Raw genomic sequence first — 20,510 nt, 5'->3', positions numbered from 1 at the left:
TACCTGAGGAGGGCGCTGCTGCTCTGTATTAAAGACGAGATGACCTCACAAGAAGTTGTTTGTCAGGTTGTATCATTTAGTGTTTTTATTCATTAAATTTACTTAAAAAGTGAAGATACTTAAAGGTCCAGTGTGTAGGATTTTCAGAATAAGGCAGACATGGAAAATAATATTTATAACCATGACTTCATGCATGTATGATAAAAATTTAAAGTTATTAGATAATTGGTCAACTTTATTATCAATGCTGCCATATGTACAGGACATACAGAGAATTGAAAATGCGTTTCCCTCTTATCCCGGTGCAACCAGCAATAAACATGAAATATATAAAATCTAAATAAAAAATGTATTTCAAAGAAATATATACAAGCTAAAAGACATCCAAGAAAGGACAGTGGCAAATCTGGAAGATATAAATAGTATAAATATGGCGGTATGAACAGAATGAACAATATAAACAGAAACAACAGTCTAACAGTATGAGTATGGCAATGTGGCACAGTATAAACATAATTATCAGTATAAATATAAATATGTCATTACGTAGTATGCAGTATAGACAAAATTTACAGTATAAATAGTGAGGTCTATCAAAAATAACATATGTATACAGAATAAAACAGTTGACTATACATAGTGCAAATCAGTTTGCAAGTTTTCTTTTTTTTCAAGTGTATATTATATTATACATGTATGTATATTATAATTTAATTTTAAGTATTTGTATTCTATTCCTTAACTCAGAACAGGAACTATATTGTATGATACACCTTGCCTTTAATAAGTGATTGTTAAAATTGGCGGAGGGATATGACGTATCACATGTTGGTGAGTGTTCAGTTGTCCTGTTGTTGAGACAGCCTTAAGGTATACATGTTACACCAAAGAAGCCCGTAAGTTAATTTAGTCAAGCTCAATTTTAATAGTAACCATTAAACTGAAAATAAGAGTCTTTTTTGTTTGTTACTTTAAAATGTCTTTTATATCTACAGTGGGAGGGGGTCATCTTCCATTGAGGCCGCAGGTTGAAACATGTGTTTCTACAGTAGCCTGGTACAGACAAACTGATAGACACCTTTTAAGTGCATTCAGATAAAATAACAAAGATTAATTTGGGTCTAGTATAATCTGCTATTACTACTACTACTAATAAAATAATAATGATGTAATGAAGCATAAATAAATAAAAATGTTAAGTCATTTGATGTAGTTTTGCACATCTCCAGGCACACACTCTTTGCTCTCAAGGCCTAGAACAGTTTATGTTATTAATATTTTTCACATGTGTGCAGAAATACTCCTTTCTCTTAATTCTAAATTACAAGTTGATCCACAGTTGATTTTATATTATCACCCATTTGCGGGGCTTCAAAAAATGTTATTCATTAGTTTCACTCACTGGCAGGGATCATAACATAGTCTTTAGTCTATTTCTTGTCCTGTCTTTTTACAAATGTATCCAAGATGTTCTCAAAACTATTTTAATGACCCAAGTTTAGCTTTTAAAGTCCCTTCTCCATGTTTAGCAGGGCATTGTTGCTCTGTATTGATGATGTGATGAGATATTTTTTTACTGATAACCTCAGGATGAGTTTAATTCATTTAATTTACTTAAGAAATGAACATACTTAAAGTGCTTTGTTGATAAATTAAAAAATAACAAAAATGAATTTGGGTCTGCAGTAATAAATTGCTTACTATCTCTACTACTAATGATAATAATAAGGAGAATAAGAATAAAAACAAAACAAAGTAGAAAGCATAACCAAAAAATAAATAAAAAAAGTAAAGTTATGTAAAACCATAGGAGAACTGAGGAGAGAAAACTGTTTAAATCAAACCTGCAAAAATGTTTTATGACTGACCACACTACAGTGCATCCACACAGCGGTAAGAGTAGGGTCATCTCCATCTACAGGCTTTGTCTGCCCAGTGACCACTAAGAGGACTGTACCCCAACATTAAGAACTTCTGATCTAACAACTGCAGCGCCCCTGCAGCTGGGATTTGGTGTCTTGCCGATAGGCATTTCAGCAGCAGGGATGTTGTAGCCAGATGATCCTCCTGATGAAAGGCGATCACCTTACCCACGATTCCACCCTGCTGCTCTCTTATGCACCTCAGGCAGGAAACTCCCAGGCCCTGAAGCACGAATGTTTGATCTTTAGCCTTTGCATCTAGGGCCATTTGCTCAGTATGTAATATGTGTTTATGGCTTATATTATGCATAGAAGCAGCGGACAGGGAGTGTTTCATGTCTTGAAGCCATGTGGTCAGCTTCTCTGACAGAGTGGTAACAGTGTTAATTATCCTTGGGGCCTTGAGCAGGATGTAGCTGCACAAAGTCCAGATTAATGATTTTTTCTTATGCTCCTCTGGCCTTATGCACACTGTGTCATATCTTGTCAAGGTCCAGACTTCCTTTGCAGTAGCCCTGCTTTGTCTTACACTACAGGCTGCCAGTTTTATTCACATCAAATCTTCATGTATACCTTCATGCCTGGCTGTGATTACGTCAATTGATCCAATGCTTATGTTACGTCCAAGTACATTTGAAAAGATATGGCGAACAGCTGTCTAATAGTGTTGCATTTCCCCACCATCCACAGATGCAGTAGCGTGTTAGTTCCCATTGGTTAGTTCCCACCCATTAGGTCTATTTGGCTGCCTGTGGTCAGATGTGACTGCAAAGCAGAGCTCAGGAACAGCTTGCTAATTGTGTTTCAGACCTTCTCTGTCACTGATGTAGGAGTGAGGTCTAAAAAGGTTGCTTTGCCCCTGTTCTCAATCAAAGATAATCAGATTAAACGGCGCAGAGATGTGTGTATGTGTATGCGTGTGTGTTTGTGTGTGCTTACCAATAAAGAGACTCCAGATTTGGAGACAGCCTTGACTCCTGCTGTTTGCTTTGTTCATTAAGAGGAGATGAGCAGATGGTTTGCTGGTCTGTTGTGCAGTACACACATGCGGGTGCACACACACACACATGCAAATACACATACACACATGCATGCTCGATCCTGTCACCTTAGCTTTATCCTCCATTTATCTTTTCCATTACACATCTCTCGGCAGGACAATGCTACCCAGTGAATTGTGAGGGATATGTGTGTGTGTGTGTGTGCGTGTATGAGAAAGATACAAGGGAGTGTGAAAGAGTAGAGCGACGCTGAATGAAGTCACAAACCTTTTTTAGTCAAGACAAGCCTCTGAGGTGGTCATCTGAAAAGCTGATGACTCATTCACACATTCATTTATGTGAATCATTGCTATTCACTTGTCAGCCACTCTGCATTCAGGGAGAATCGTTCGTAACAGAGGTATTGTTTTAGTCCTGCATCACAGCTTATCTGCCTGTGTCCAGGAAATGGCACACTGCACATTTAGACAAGGTTGCATGAGCAAAAAATTTGGCCTACTGCAAAGATTTTTTTTTTTTCCACACACAACAGATGGGTTTAGAACAATGTGAAATATATTACTCTGGACTTTTGAAAACTTAATATTGCCAGTTGGGATCCTGCATGTACTGTATGTCCTAGAGGAACTAATCTGCTTCAAACATTTCTAAACAATCAATGTTCAACAGCATTTGTGATGCTTGATCCTTTATATAATTTATTATACAGTCATCCCTCAGCTCTCTGCATCAATTGAGGAACTTTTGATGCAGTTTTGCGCGTCCTCAGCCACACGGTCTTTGCTCTTGGTGGCCTAGAACAATCCTAGAACAGTTTATGCTGAAATTCTAAATTACAAGTTAAGCTACAATTGATTTATATGAGCACCCATTTGGAGGGCTTCAATCCAAAGCGAGCCAAATAATTTTATTCATTAGTTTAATTAGATATGGTCCATCTCCTGTGATGTTAACATTTGGCTGGCAAAGATTATAAATTAGACAAAAAATAGACACATATCCATGCAGCTAAAATGACAGCTCTCCTAAAACATAACTCATTGTATATTTCTTGCCTTCTCTTTCTACAAATAGCCCCTAATCTTCTCTATGCTGAGTGGGAGACATGACTTTAAAAAATGACAGCCACCACAGGGACAGAGAGAGAGAGCGAGAGACAGAGTGCATCGTCATCATGTTTCAGTAAAGGACAGCTGTACATGTGACCCTGCTCACCACCTTCCTTGTCTGTCTGTCAATACTTACATGTATGTTTTTTTGGAGACGGAGCAGGAATCAATGTCACATCACTCCCCACACCGTTGCATATGTATAGACATGCAAGCACACGGACCACCACGCATACACAACAAGTCCCAAGGGTTTTACTGAATGCGGGGCAGCTTTGTTTGTCACGAAAAACAAAACTATGACATCAATGCACATTTCAGATAGGTGCAATGTTTTTCAGAGAAATCGATAAAAAGGTATTTTCACCCCCCCCCAAAAAAAGATCGATTCATTCAGTTGTGAAACAAAGAAAGAAGCACTGACACAATTTAATAAAAAGGATTTGTATTGTTTGTATTGTCAAACTGCACTACTGCATAACATACACAATACAAGTCATTTACTGACTGTACAACATGCCATTATGTTTTTTTTGATAATAATAATAACAAAAATGATGACTATATATATGTACACAACTCTGTTACAAGTTATATTCATCACTTGTGTCCAGATAAACAGCACTGACAGAAAACAACTATGGTCATCTTCATCTAGGAATCTAAAAACCTTGATTGAAAGAAACACAGTCAAAACACATCATCAGAATGAAGTACTGTTCCCACTATTCTGTGATAAATGCAATAAATTAAACAAAGAGGAACAATGGGAAAGTTCAGATGTCACCCTCGAAATGTGGAGGAGTACGCTTGACGAGGCGGAGATCTCAGATGCCACCGCGCGACTGAGCATGCCTGTCGATTGTATTTCTCATAAAAAGGAGGAATCTTCGTCACTCCATTCTTCCATTCATCTATCCATTCATCCATCCATCCTTCCACCTCGTCTTCAGTACATGCCGGTGGTCTGCAGGAACACTCTGCCCTCTGAAATCGAAGAAATTCCAGATTAATACAACACAATCCTGAACATATACATTTATTCTCTTTAAAATGAGTTGCAATAAATTTGGTCTTTATCTGAATGTTACAGTCACTGCAACAGTAGGAGGAAAATGCTGCATGCTATTAATGTATTCATATAAATATTGAACAAGGTCTTCTACAACCTTGACCAAATCATTAATAAAAGATCATTATTAAGTAGGGCTGAGTTGAAAGTGTTTTTCGGCCCCTGATCCCTGTTTTTGGCGATAAAACTTCCTGGCACAAAGGAACCACATCCTGCCCTGCTGTCTGACAGACAATTCCCCTTTAAATGATTTATTACTGGGTGTTAATTATGCAAATGATGTCCAAACAAACTCGTCACGAGGACAATTAAGACAGCCGTTAATTAGTGGCCAGTTCTCTTCTTGCTTCACTGACATTCAATTAAAAATTGCCTTTGAACAAGCACGCTGTCTGGTACGGTGTCCCTGGCACGGCGCGGAGCAGAGGTGGGTTGGAACCATGCACTCATTTGATGAGGCCGGGCTACAGATCACGGCCATTTCTTTTTGTCTGTTTAAGATGTTACATGGGAGATTTTCTCATTAATCTATCCCAGTGAAGACAATAATGTTAGCAAAATAAATATATTAAATGTCTGTCTCCATTAAAATGGTAGCTCCGGTGAACTCCCTCATGCTTCATTTAATTTTGTTCAATTTTCTCAGGAGCAGTCTGCATGTGAAATCTTTGAAAACCCTTCCAGTAGACTGGTCAGTTAAACATCAAAAGCAGTGAGTAGGTGGAATAATGAAATCTGTTGTCCTAGCTCAGTTGATAGGAACTAAATAAATTCCCAGAAGCAGGTATATAACCGTCGAGTTCACAATTCTTCCTCTGAAATGACATTATAAAGTCAATTTAGCACTGATAATAAGTAAATTATGCCCACAGTCTTGGTGCAGTGCTTTTTTTTTTTTTTTACAAATGCGTTTATTAAGAACTAGACTCAATCTGCAAATGAAAAAGGAAATTTCAAAGCTGTATAATAAGGTTGTTTGTCTTAATTCCTGGAGTTGTCATTTGACAGAACGTTTTAGCAGTGACAGCAGCTTTTCTACTTCAGTCTATTCTGTCTAATAATTGCACAACTGCAACATTCCCACTGACCAGAATATGAGGCTGATTTTTTTTTTTATACATCTACACACTGAGGAAGCAGTGTTTGTTATCTGGACACCTGTACCTTGTACTGTTGCCTTGGTGTCCAGCCTGTTGTCATCGTGGTTGCTCCCGTCCACGTCCTGGGTCACGGATTCTGTGTGAGGAGGGGCTGCTGATGATTGATGGCCTGTAGTTTGGTCATTAATTAATAAAGACACATAATTAGAGGCGAATGAACAGCCAAGGCTATGTTGTACTGAAGGCTCTGTGACATTCAATACAAAAAAACAGCTGCGATGGCTTCAAACTCTCGTCTGAGTCAAAGCAGAGATGAAACATTTATGTCTCTGTGCCTGTCTGTACCTGTGTGTGTGTTGGCGTTGTGCAGCAGGGTGTGCTCTGCCTGATCACGGAGTTTGACCTCCTCCTCCAAGGCCTCCTGTAGTCTCCTCTTATTCCTCTTTTCCTTCTTCAGGCGCTTCTGGATCAGAACTGAATATAGAAGAAGAATAAGAAGAGGAGGAGGAGGGATAGATGACAAAGGATGCCAAAAATGGTAACAATCAAATAATTCAGATGCTTCCAATAGTATATTTTTATACTTCATTTGAATCTATTGTTGTCGGAATTTGTTTATTATTTTCCCTATTTCCTGACCTTCCTGGATCTTTACATCAAGAGATTTGAGGCACTTTGAAGGTATTGTGAGCCTGGAGTGTTTAATTTCGTTTGTGACGGAGGCATCACTGCCGGTGTAAATGATCAAAATCCTATTTTACTGCTCCCCCGTACCCCATCACCTGCAGCAGCAATCAACAACATTATGTGACTGGTCTTAAGTTTTACAGTCGCTTTCCACCAAAAGTTACAAACCTGATCAAACAAACAGTCCCTGCACAGTATATAACAGTTTTTGTGAACACGCCAGACTTGATTTAGTTTGTGGTATACTGCCAAAATCAGCCTAATTCACCTCTGCAGACGCTTCGAGGGGTAATATACAGTAGGTGTCCTCACTTCCTTGTCTGATTTTCAAGTGATTGGATGTCCTGTCAGCTCAGAAGTGGATTAGACCAACCTTGCTTGGCTGCTCGGGTGTAAAAATCAACACCATGCCAACATTTATAAATACATGCGGGGAATTTAAACACTCGTAGCTCTATAAGGAAGCGAAACAACGCTCTAATCAGCAATCATATATTACCTACCTCTGTTTTTCTGCTCCATGCTCAGCTGTCTCTCCAATGTCTCCCTGAGCTCCCTCTCTCGGACCAGCTCCATCTTCAGCTCTGTCCTCTCCAGCTGGTCCTGCTTCTCCTGTGCCCGGGCGTTCTCTATGGCAACCCTCAGCAGACCCTGCTTGGAGACACACAGGCACACATCAACAGGTTACACACTGGAAAAAAAAAAGGTGTCTCTGAGAGATCCCCAACTTCACCTAATCCTAATTCCACTTTTTCTGACACTTTGACAAAGGCAGTGTGTTACTATATTCTCAAGGGTAAAGTGAGCTGCGGTGAATATAAAAAAAAAGCATACAAACTGCATCACCGAGAGTAAAAAGATCACAAAGAATTTGACTCTTCCTCTGGCAATGTTTTGTCTAATGTTTTACTCAGGTGTATAATTCCTTTGCCATTTATTCAGGCACATCAGGGTCAGATGAAGTTAAAACATGTTTTTGTCTCCTGTGAAAACCCAGCCATAGAGTGCCTTCTTTCATTGTGACTCTGCAATAACAAAGACATGTAAAATCTGAGAAGCAGGTCAGCACACGCCCATCCCAATTACTGCATATCCTAAATGTCTGCCTCGTCTGCTATTTATCATTTCAGGAAATCCCAAAGAGTGGCTCATCTCCCTTCCTATTCATCTCAGAGTATAATAATAATAAAGCCCCGGCAGAGCCTCACCTGGATGTTCGTGAGCAGGGTCTCTATGGAGGACAAGCCTTCCGGGAAGATGAAGGGAGTGTGGTGGAGACCTGCTGGGAGCTTCTGTCCCGCAGGGTAAGATACCCTCTCACAGCTCTCCCTGCCTGATGGGGGTTTCTGGAAGACTTGTCTATCACAGCTCTCCCTGGATGTGTGAGTGGCCAAGGAGCTGTTATCTGGAGGGCAGAGAGACATTTTGATGTCTCGTTAATAAGGTCAATATTCTTCTGGTTGAATCAGTTTAACACAAAAGGCTTACAATATAATGAAAAGACCAAAAACCAACAATGAATTGATCCTATTAACAGATATTTTCCAGGTAGCAAAAGCCTGACACAGATATAAGCTCCCTAACATCTTAAATTACCATTAAAGCCACATCAATGAGCCACAATGTTGCTGTGCTTCCTTTATTATCCTGAACATGGACACTGTATATCATCCCACATATATCATTCTGCTGTTATAAATACGGAGCAGTGCACCAAATCGATGACTGAAAGTAATCCCCAACAAATGAAATATATATTCTTGTTGAGTAAGGTTTGTAAAAAATGACAGTGCCCAGCTGTTTTAGGGACATTTTGTTACGTGTTTTGTTACATTTTTAAAGCATCCTAAAAGTCGCCTGTTTTTCTTTTTCTTATAACTTTATATTTTGTGGGTTTTACATTTTGCGTCGTTGCTATGATACATTGCCGTCTCTTTATATTACATTAAATCCATCTGGCAGATGCTTTTTTACAATCACTGCATCAATCAACTCCATCAGGAACAAGACAAAGAGATTTCTCTTTTTATTTACTGCCTCCTGGAGAAAAGGACTTTCAAAGTCAAAGTTTTACTTTCTGTCTTTGAGTCTTGTGTAATATATATTGTTTTCAGGCATTCAGGTGTATTGCTCAACATTCCAGCAAAAAATATGCAACCATAGCTGAATGCAAATTTCAAATTTGTAGCTTCCCAATACATTTACTTAATTTCTTGTAAAGATATCAAGCCCTGCAGTAAATTGGTGTACACTAATTACCGTGTGCGAGTAGACATACGCAGAAGTCCTGGTTTGGGGTTTTGAAAATGTGGTTACCCTTTATTAGATGGCACTCTGCCTATTGATAATGCATCACAGCTTGACATCTCCCATAAAAACAGCTAAGAAGCTGCATTATGGATGACCATCTGTTTGTAAACCTGAGAACTGCGTGTTCCCGATTCGTGACAGTGGGGGAGATGAAGATTAGCCATTTTCTGCATTTTTTTTTTTTCCACATCAGGCAGTTGCTCACTTTATGCGTTGACTGTCATCCGAGCCACTGAGGACGAAGACGTCCTGGGAGTCCGGCGGTTATTGGAGCAGAGACGAGTGCGAACGTGCGATGTGATATCTGGCACTTTTCTCTGTCTGTGACAAATGACAGTGTTTTCTCCACTTAGCTGACCACAGCATCTTCTGCTCCAAATCCACCCACCTCCCCTACTCCGCCTCGGCCTCACGTCTTGGCAACTGTCACATTCAAGGTGTTTCACAGATGAGAAGCAATACCCCCCTCCTCCTCCTCCTCTTTCTCCCTCTTTCTTGCTAAAAGCATTGCTCTGTAGAGAAAGGTAATTAGCAGGTGCTGGCGAGCTCAGCGGAGGGCATCCAACTACACTCCTGTGGCTCACATACAGACACACACACACATTCGTAGCCGCTGAAGTGCGCAGTCAGCAGCGTGGGCTCCCCAGGCTCCTTGGATGTGACTGATCCTTTATTGAGTTACTGTTTTACGCCTACTTTACCTCACACTCACACACACGTTTGGCATAAATACACACACACATCCACACGGCTGCCAGCTCGTTTGATCATTTACCCATCTCCCTAACCAAGGTCACTGTCTGTTTTTCTCTTTTCTCCCAACTTCATCTCTCTTATTCCTCTCCCACCCGTCCCCAGGGCTAATGAACTTCACCACGTGAAGACTGCCAGTCAGCGGAAGAGAACGGGAGGGAGGGAGGGAGGGAGAGAAAAGAGAGAGACAGAGAGAGAATAAAATTCTGCTGATGTTTGGTTAATGGGAGTGAGGTGTCAGGGATGGCCTCTGATCTTTGCTGCATGGATACGTTGTTCAAAGACCACTGAAACAGCACACACAGCCAAAACGGGCTCACACACGTACTCAGAGATTATCATACAATAGATTGATGGAGTGACAGCGCTGAAGTGCTCTTTGAAACTCTGTTCAATCCACGGTAAACCCATGCTGTGATGTTGTAGGTCAAATACAAAAGCCTGCCATCCAGCAAATGTACATGTGTTTCATTTGCATGCAGCAAAATCAATTGGAAATCAATTGCATAAATGCGATGTGTGATGCATGGCATTGACGTTGCTGGTGCCATCACTGCTTTGTCAATATGTTCACAGATACCTGACAGCATCTGAAACCTTACCTAGGAGGCCTTTGTGATTTTGAGATTCGATTACTGAATAATGTGATTCAGTATTAGAATATATTTACACAGGCGCGTGCACATACATACAAACTCTCAGTTTCTCAACCTCTCCCCCCCTCTCCCTCTCTCACTCTCTCGCTGTGGATTTCTGCTGACTGTTTGTCCTTGAGCAGTCCTCATTAAGCTAATGCAAACCTCCCTGACAGAGAGAACCAAACAACTGACGTTGCAGCGCCGTGGCAACGCTGGGCCCTAACGACAGGGAGGCGGTCGTTATGCAGATGAGGTCCAGCTGAGAGCGCGGGAGGCCGCCTGGCTCGTTAGGCCGCGGCCCCGGCAAATGGCTCGCTAATGTAACACTGCTTCCTGGTCTAATGGAGCCCTGTTTTGCAGAATTATTTGTCTTTGCTCTCCGCGGGAAGCCAGGGGGGCCACCGACAGCGAGGAGGAGAGGAAGAGGAGAGAAGTGGTGAGACTGTGAATCCTTATCGACCTGTTACTAAGATATTTCTTTCCCGTCAAACTGTTAGATGCCTCTTTTCTTTCGAAATAGATAGTGTTAAATAAACCATCACGCCGTCGCCACGAGTGTAAAGATAAATGACGACATAGATGGATGGATTGGATGGAAACTGAGTGCTTGTTGTACTTTATCGATAGACTTTGTTTAAAAGCAATTGATTTGTCAGAGAAATAATCTCTACTCATTAATAATCAGTGAATGATTAATGGCCGTAACGAGAAATTCTCAGGAAACAGCAAGAACTTGACCTTTGAAGTGAAGTTGACATTGTCATTCAATAAAATTTGTGCTTTGTAAGACAAGTCACGCTACTTTTAAAAGACTGAGGACAATCTAAATACAAGAGTTGCATTTAAATTTGTGATGCTACGCAAACACAACAGTATATCTCACCTCTGTCAGTGTGGCCCCTCTTGTTCTCCTTTCTGTGTTCCACTGAAGTCACATCTGTCTCTCTGGCCCCCTGCACCACACCAGGGGAATGTCCCAACACACTGTGACTGGACGACAGACCGTTGTCGAGCGGGTCTGGAAAGAAAATATAAAAGGTCAGAAAAAGTTCACAAGTCATAAATCTCTCACAGGTATTGTTAAAGCCAAAGCATTCATCATTTTTCTGAGAATACTCTCACGCTACCTGGGCGCAGATCACACGGGTAAGTACGTACGTGTGGTTTCCGCAGTGCGTTCTGTGTGAGACGGTGAACTCGACACGCTGCTGCTGTGATTGGATGACATCTGAGCTTCCTCCAATGAGGGAGAAGGGGACGGGCTGTCACGCACTCGCTCCTACCGGACAACGAAAGAATTCAAAATTTACGTACAAATAAAGAACCAATGTTTCCTTGCAAAAGCAAAAAGTAACTACAGAAACCTTGAAATTAAGCTTGCAGGAAAGTGTGTAACATAAACGTTTTAAATTCCTCAAATTTTATGCTTTTTAATGATGATTATTTTAACAAACAGACTAAACATGATACCTAAAATACTGAACCCTAGATTGAATAATCTCGAGTGAATACACATGGAAAATGCAGATGTTAAGCTGCGTTCTTTCAGTTCACGAGGACTGTGCATCTTTTATTTTACGGTACATTTACTTTTATTTATTAAAATTTATTTTCAATTTGATTTGATTTAAATGTGTGACTGAAAAGTAGCACGCCAAATTGTGAGGATTCAGTTATTGCCACTCTCCTAAGCTAGGATAATGGTAGATAGTTTCAGCTTCAATAGTTTAACTGTTGTCTTCGTCATACTAATGTTTCCTACTGGTGCAAAATGAAGTACCAACATTACCATAAATATATACTTTAAAATGAGAGAGTTTCTAGACATAGGTCATAGGTTTTTCACAATATGTAGTAGCTGTGTTTTGGCTGTTATCCCCAAATCACCTCGCCCCATCTTGAAAAGGTAAACACGTAATACATATTATGATATTCTTTGGTGCTGGCTGCAATAAACCTCGTAAACCATCCTTGGGTCCCAGCCCGGTGTTTGAAAAACAATGGTCGGCATTGTTAAAATTATGACCAGACTTCCTGCAAATGATGAAGGCATGGTGTAATAGTTTGTGAGGACTGACACGATTTGAATTTTCTGCCTCCTTTAATCAGTCTTAAGAGTGAAACCACTGAAACGCACTGACCGTTTAAGCAAAGTGACCAACTTGGCTATGAAGGTCAGAGTTTGTGTCTGTATGCAGGATATCTAAAAAAAATTATAAATAGATATGGGAGTGGCCTTCAGCCAAGGAACAACTGATTACATTCTGGTACTGATCCAAAACTTGGATATCCACCAGTAAATAATTACCGCTTTTCCGCCATAACCATTGAAAGAGAGAGAGAAACGTAATTGTAAATTCTGAACAGAGACGATGAAAACATTGAAATTTGGAGAGTTTCTTAATTTTGTGATGTCTTTTGTTTTTCTTACACTTCTGCGTAACTAAAACTCTAATTATAATGTCATGAGCTCCATGAGCGTCACATGGATTCATAAAAGTTACTGGCTAGTGGTCTGGTCCACCGGGCTGATGGGCCTCTGAGTTCACCTTAATGACGGAGGTGGGAGCCCTGGCAGGGGGCTTGGCGTGGAGATGCGCCACGTTGGCCATGCTGGCCAGCGTACTCAGTCGGTTCATCTGGCCCATTGCCATGGAAACGGAGGCCGGCGCCAGGCTGGCAGGGATCAGAGGATGTGACATCATCATGAAGGGCAACTGATCCAGAACTGGCGGGGGAGAACAGAATAAAATAGTATAAAATAGAGAAGTACTAAAGGAGAGTACAGTAAGTACGTAGGAGTCTGTTGCTTCTCATATATGTCAAAGGTCAGATCTGTTTAAAGAGCATCAAAGCTGCACTATACATGCAGCCAACATGAAACAGGTCTCATCTCTCTCTTCTTTCATTTCTGCTTCAGTTGAATTCATCCCTCACAACTTAAAGGCCTTCCTTCCTCTGCTCAGTCTGGTGATGTGTGTACCCAACTGAAAACCCACAGCGTCTCTGGTTCTCTGATGACAGGACTGAAACAGGACACCAATATCGTTCCTCTGTGATGTCAATATTACCTGGATGACTGCTCTGCTTCTGAACCACGACCTCGGAAATATGTGCGCATGTGTCGAGGGATGTTGAGCGTGGAAAAAAAAATGAGCGACGGATCAGAGGGGAAGCAAAAAAACGAGGAGAAGAACTGGACTCAGGTGAAGATGTAAAGACAGCGATGGGTTAGTGTCACCTGCGATATTCAGCTGCTTTGGAATGAAGACAAACTGGCTGAGTTTTCTTTCAATGCCCCCGGCGTTCTTGATGATAATCCAACTCGTTTTCAGCAGTTCAAACCAAACTCCTATTATCTCGGCCAATCTGTTGTTCGCACTCCTCTCTTTAAGACAAGCATCCACTATCTTTAAAGAAAATCCTTCCTCTCAACAGCACCCTAGTGGGTTGTTGCAGTCCCTCTATTCATGAAACAAACAATCGTGTTGGGGGGGGGGGAGAGAAAATGACATAAATATTTATCATTTAATAAAAGGAAAAACAAAAACAAAAGAAACACAGGGAGGAAGTGGAACAAAAGAAGCTGATGGCAGTCCTGGTGCTGGGCCAGCAATGCACGCTGGGTAATTATAAACACAAAGGAAAAAATCTTGGACTCTATTCCACACAATTGTCACAAATAATGGAACGAGTGCATGGAAACAAAAAAAGGCTATCCAAAGAGGAGAGATGAAATAGAACAAATAATGGAGGGGAAGGAAAGAAAGAGGAAAAAAGGGGAAAGAAAAAGGAGAAAGAAAGAAAGAAAAGGAAAAGGCAAACTAAGAAATAAAGAGTGAGGCGTTGACTTTATGAGTCGGGCTCGCCGGACATATGTGCGGTGCTTTGTGCATTTGGCAGATTAGTCTCTCACTTACCCAGAGCAGAAACCAATCCAAACAAAAGATCTGTCTGAATGGAGCTAAATAACCAGATGCTCCCACAATCAACTAGCAGCCAACTCCAAAAATTAAGCCTTGGTTAGAAACCAGTGTTCCACTTTTGTCAACCGCCCGCCCACCCACCCAAGCACCCACTCCCCCGCTCCTATTATTTCATTTTCACTCTCATTCGCTCTCTTTCTTTTCAGCTCGCTCTCCCTCTCTCTCTCTCTCTCCCTCTCACTTTCTCTGGCCTCCCATCACTCTCTCTCTTATGTTTCATTAAAAAACATCAAAAGTCAAAGTGCCTCTCTTATGTTTATCCAAACAAACCATTACTGTAAACAAACAGTTACTGTAAATTTCCCAGAAGATCTTGTTAAATGCAGAAATGGCTGCTCCCTGCTCTTCCCTCAGCCCATAAGGTGTCACACTCAGCATTTGCGAGTGTGTGCGTGTGTGTAATCTGAGATTGCCTTTGTAGTGGTTAAAGCTCTGGTAGGGGCCCATCCTTCCCATAAGGCCGTGGGTGGCGGTATGGAAAAAACACAACGTGCTTATGTGTGTATGTATGCCTGTGCTGTGTGTGTGTGTGTGTGTGTGTGTGTGTGTGTGTGTTTCCACTTGACTCTATCATTAACAGTGATTAAGCTTTACAGGTTTATAATAGCTGGTGGTAACCATGCCACCTAACTGCGTGCAGATGCTGGCAGTCGTAACTGAGTGTATACATTGGTAAACAATGCTTAATACTGGGAGTGTTTACAGACACGGGTAAAGAACAAAATTTACGACACACACACACACACACACACACACACACACACACACACACACACACACACACACCAGAAAGAGAAGAGCCAAAGCCAAAAAACAAGTGGCCTTAAACATACAGTAATTTTACTCCTTTTAATTTCTAAAAAACAAAAACACACACAAGGACAAATTCCTTTTTTTCGTTTATGTCCTAAAGCCTTGAAGTATGCGCCACATAAATGTGTGTGTGTGTGTGTGTGTCCCAGGTTGATAGCGTATTCCACACAGGCCTCCATAAACCCTGTCATCTGTCTAAACACACTGATGTCGCTTTAACCTGTCGATAACAGTGGGGGCGGTGTGTCTGATTTGTTTGTGTGTGTGTGTGTGTGTGTGTGTGTGTGTGTGTGTGTGTGTGTGTGTGTGTGTACTCGTGTTTGCGTGCGTGCGTGTGCGTGCGTGTGCGTGCGTGTGTCCGTTCCGCCATCGATTGTCCAGCATTTGTCGTTTGCATTCAGGATAGTGAATTAGAGAGAAGACTATTGATTTGGCTTCAGCCTCTCATCTTATTCATCTCTCTATCATCCCGGTGCGCTTGCTCTCGTCCTGCCGGTGCTCCACTTTCGCTGGCTGGCTCTCTTTAACTGCAAAAGCAGGCAACGGTCGCAGGAAAAAGGGAACAGTTTTTAAATAACATATGACTTAAAAGTATACCTGCACATGTAATGAGTAGCCAAAGGGTCTCCAAAATGAGGTGATTCTTTGCTTTCCAGGGACAAAGTGACTTAAGTGTAAATGAGAACACACGGCCTACTTAGCTCTGAAAAGCAGAGACTTTCTTCCAGTAAATCCTGAGGTAATGTTACTCAGTATGACATGACTGATGCCATGTTGAGCGTGAGTAACAGAGCTGGTCTGGGTCTCCACTCTCTTGATGTGATGACTAATATGTACTAATGATTTGATGGTAACATTTTGTGGCCACGGAAGCATGAGTTTTTTCAGGATACCTTTCCTGAATCTTATTGAATCCCACAAGAATGCAAACAAATCCAAGATGAAGAAAATATTTAGCCTTTGCGGCATTTATCACGAGAAAATGGTGATAAAAAATATATACACCATGTTTTGGTGGTTTGGATTACCAGAGCCAGATGTTCATTTTTAATTTCATCCGAAGAACTGACTTATTGCTGCTGAAGTTTGTTTTTCCTTAACCGTCTCTCAAAGGAAATGTACAGGCAACAGAGGTGATGTCACATCCTGGTTTTAATCAGCTCGCCTCAGCAGCCGCACATAAACACAGCTGCTCAAGTCGTATTGACTTGGCATCACAGATGTGTACAGACAACAGTCGCACGACGTGTTATACGACCCTAATTAAACATTTCACACGCAAACATGTGTGTGTGTGTGTGTGCGGATGGACAAACGGATGGGACTCACCCAGTCCGGGGTTGTGGTCACCATTCTCTCCGTTTGGCCCGCCATGATGTTGGTTGCTGTGGTAACTGGCCATCGCCTCTAGCTTGATCTTCTTGGCCAGGGCAGACAGATCTGAGAGATAGAGAGAGGAAGAAAAAGAAGAAGAAGAAGAAGAAGAAGAAGAAGAAGGAAAGAAAGAAAAAAAAGAGAAAGAATCGATAAGAGCCAGATCAATGGCCCCGGTGGAGGATTAGAGCAGTGGGTAGGCAGGAGGTTGTCATGGGAAGACAGAGGCCAGCCATTCATTCTGACTGCACCGCTGCACTGGCCATTTAGTCTGCCAGGGAATCAGCAGTGATAGGAACAAGCCAAGACATTCATCTCTCCCACACAGGGACATCACATCCCACAGCACAGCACACAGGACGACACTCTACGGCAGCAGCAGCTCCACCTTTTAGCCAGAAAGTTCTTCTTTATCAGTGTAAATTACAAGCGTTAGAAAAAAAAAGAAAAAGGCAAAGATACTTTTTAATAGGGGTTGTGCACTTTTGGAGGATACGAAATGGAGAGTGACAAAACGTGGCAGGAGGGCTGAGCCACATTTTAATTTGTGTCTTGAACCTCAGAAGGTAGTTTGACCCACCGAGCAACCTTTAAAACTCTATCTTATGCCACAGAAAATTAAATCTCTCTCGCACTAATACAGACAAACACAGTGAATTATTAAAGTTGGACAAACCACGCAACTGTGCAAACACCAGTGAGGAAATGCAAACAAACCATAAGTCTTAATTTCCTGATCTTGGTTACATCGAAACATTTGCAACAAACTGAGCTGCTGAGTGTTTTTTTTTTTTTTTTTTTTTTCTTACACAATGCTTGTCTGAGCCAAACAGTCTGTCTGTCCAGGACAACCACAACAAATTGTTCCTTTTTCACCCCCCCCTATCCTCTCTCTTCTCTTTCCTGCCCTCTTTCCTGCTCTCCTCCCATCCCCTCTCCTTACTTTACCTTTTCAAATGTCAGCATCACAGCAGGACATAAGCCACCGTGTTGCGAGTGTGTATGTGTGAGTGCAAGAGGGCGAGAAAGAGAGACTAAGGAGGATCACATCAAAGATTTCCCCTGCCTTTTACGCTCAAATGTCCTCCCTCTCTCTGTCTCTTTCTCCCCTCTCATGTGGCCAGTTCTAATCAGTGGCGCTGACATTGCCGCCGTGCCCTCTCCTTTGGTGGAAAAAGACTCTTTTCCCACTGAGAAAGATGCTCTTGAACACTCAACGCATACGCAACACACACATATACACACACACACTCAAGCACCTTTGAACAGTGAGAGGAAGCGGCGCTAACAGAAAATGGCTTCTTTTGAGGCGGGGAATGAAAAGATCAGGTTGCAGTGAAGAGCACAAAGCCAAGGGCAACTTTGAGAGCGGCGAGGTGCCAACAATTACTTTTCTCCCTTTCTCTGTGCTGCACACACACACAAACATAACACAATAGGGGCTCAAACACACAACTGTTTGTGACAAGAACAAGAAGCACAGTGGCCTTTAGCAGGCAGCTGACTAAGAGAGACTCTGACATTACAAATACCAGATTTTCCTTCAGACATATTAACATTTTTATGTTTTTCACTACAGTAGAAATAGCCTAATTATCCTAAAACTTAACTTCATACTTGAAGAGACAATTAATGGGTTTATAAAAGGACAATGGGACAATTTACAGTCACAAACAAATTGAACATATTTCTAGTCCTGCTTTTCAAACAGGAGATTTTTAAGGAAACTGATCAGAGGGTCTAAAGGTTATAATCTGACTCAATTTAACAGAGGACTTTGTGTACTGTAAAAAAAAAAAATCACCCAGTTGCAACTTGCGAGTTGTTTCTCATGTGTCAGCAGTGTGTATGCTAATTTTATTCATCAGCACACAGGTCACCTCCCAGAACCCCGCCTCCTCATGCTATCGATGATGGGTAAAATGTGTCATTATGTGGGCTTGCAGAGAAAGTAGACAGCCACGCCATCACATATCTATCCTGCTTGAGCAACCTGTTATTTCTTGCGCAACGCAGCTGGTTGCCAGGTCGGGTCATTGCTTTCCCTTTTTCCGACAGCTGTAAATAGAACAACATCTGAACTTTAAGAACACCTCCACTGAGGGCTGAAGCAACAATATGACAGTAATTCACTCTTTGAAACAATTCCTGGAGGGATTTCTACTGTGACTTCCGTGCACTTTGGAGGAATTACAAAAAATTACCTTATGAAATGCTTCTGAAATGAGAATCAGAGAGGTTTTGTCTCTCTTTAATGAAAGATACACAATACACTGGGAGGTGAACTGAATGGATTTGCCATGTTTTAAACTATAATGTGATTTAATGTGCTCTTCTATGCACTTTTTAAAAATTAAACTATAATATTTAGTGGAAATAAATATAATATGTCATTGGGCTACACATATATTAAAGTCATTTTAAATAATGTACAGTAAGTAGTAATATTGACAGTTGTGTAATATTAGTTAAAGACAATTTAGTGACAGTTGCTGACAAAACAAACCCAAATCGACCAACTTACAACATTATCAAACTTCTTATGTAGCCTCTCAAATATTATTAAAATATCAATTATTCATAATTTAAAATACATTTATATTTGAGTCAAAGAGTTTATTAAAAGAAATGTAGCATTTTGTCTTTTAATTTATTCTGATCAATTCATTTGAATATGTAGCATTTTGTCTTTTAATTTATTCTGATCAATTCATTTGAATATTTCTACATTTTCAACATTTCTACTGAAATACTGAAGATAACTACATGTATATCAGTGACTACAATTATTCCAAACAAGTTTTTATTAACGTCATTACAACTTTATGTTCCTGAAATAGCGACCTGATTGGACCACAGACTCTGATCGTACATGTGAATGAAAAAACGGCTTTGCTGTAACTTCAGTTCAGCAGATAAAGTTCTGCGTGACTCAGAGATCCTGATTATTACTGAGCCAAAAAAATCATGTTAAATACTAGAAGCAAACTAATCTGTCAAAAAGGGTTATATAGTCTTGCCCATCAAGGCAAACAGTAAAATCAGAATTAAGCCATATAAAAGACACAACAAAAGAAACTTTTTTTCTTTTTGTTCTTTTTCATATTTTTAAAAAAATGCTAATTTGGGGACTTGAATATGATGACAGACAGTCGATTTAAAATGCACAGTGGACTTTATAATTATGTGGTGTCAGAAATGATTCCTCTCAACAGTACCAAGTCTGTGCGCCTGTGTGATATTGTTCATGTGTGCACATGGATACATGTGTACTGTATGTGCATGGTGAGGCCTGGGTGGTCACCTGCAGGAGGCATGATCCCAGCGTGCATCAGACCGCTGTGGGACAGCATGTGGTGAGTCCCGCCCTCTGTCACACTCTGCAGCCTCTTGGGCGGTCGTCCTGGCCTCGAACTGCAGGCAAAAAACACAAGCTAACATTAGTCATTAGGCAGTTTAATACTTTATTCCCTCAGTCAGTCAGTTTCTCATGCTGAGACTGAGATGGGTGGCCTGGTTAGAGAAACTGTCCTTCAGTCTGTAAACCTCTGATCCTGCTGAAGTGTCAACAAGCAAAACACTGAAACCTGACCGGTTCCAGGAAGGCTGCTGTACAGCAAATCTGACCTCCCTGTGGATACGAGCAAGCAAAAAAGGAGTTTCCCTGTGGCATCAATAAAGCACCTCATTACTGTTCAGCTTACTCATTCATTTGTTTGCTTATTAAATGTGTTTGCTCGCCTCC

The 20,510-nt window shown here is 41.0% G+C and overlaps 1 protein-coding gene across 2 annotated transcripts in view; it reads right to left on the bottom strand.

Moving 5' to 3' along the window:
- Positions 1-4,460: 4,460 nt before the first annotated feature.
- dachc (dachshund c) overlaps positions 4,461-20,510 on the bottom strand; it is a 23,786-nt gene continuing 7,736 nt past the window's right edge. The window contains exons 2-11 of one of the 2 annotated variants that reach the window (XM_019265981.2): positions 20,070-20,179; positions 16,721-16,831; positions 13,142-13,320; positions 11,751-11,871; positions 11,476-11,610; positions 8,100-8,296; positions 7,395-7,545; positions 6,550-6,678; positions 6,269-6,373; positions 4,461-5,019 (exon numbers count right to left, since the gene is read on the bottom strand). In XM_019265981.2, the coding sequence (XP_019121526.1) occupies positions 4,982-5,019; positions 6,269-6,373; positions 6,550-6,678; positions 7,395-7,545; positions 8,100-8,296; positions 11,476-11,610; positions 11,751-11,871; positions 13,142-13,320; positions 16,721-16,831; positions 20,070-20,179 (1,276 nt within the window). In that variant the 3' untranslated portion in view covers positions 4,461-4,981. The remainder of the gene's footprint in view (positions 5,020-6,268; positions 6,374-6,549; positions 6,679-7,394; positions 7,546-8,099; positions 8,297-11,475; positions 11,611-11,750; positions 11,872-13,141; positions 13,321-16,720; positions 16,832-20,069; positions 20,180-20,510) is intronic. The other variant, XM_010731599.3, reaches the window with a different exon arrangement.

This window comes from Larimichthys crocea, chromosome III (genome assembly GCF_000972845.2).
Source record: "Larimichthys crocea isolate SSNF chromosome III, L_crocea_2.0, whole genome shotgun sequence".
Classification (NCBI taxonomy): domain Eukaryota; kingdom Metazoa; phylum Chordata; class Actinopteri; family Sciaenidae; genus Larimichthys; species Larimichthys crocea.
This window is presented reverse-complemented; position numbering and strand designations above follow the sequence as displayed.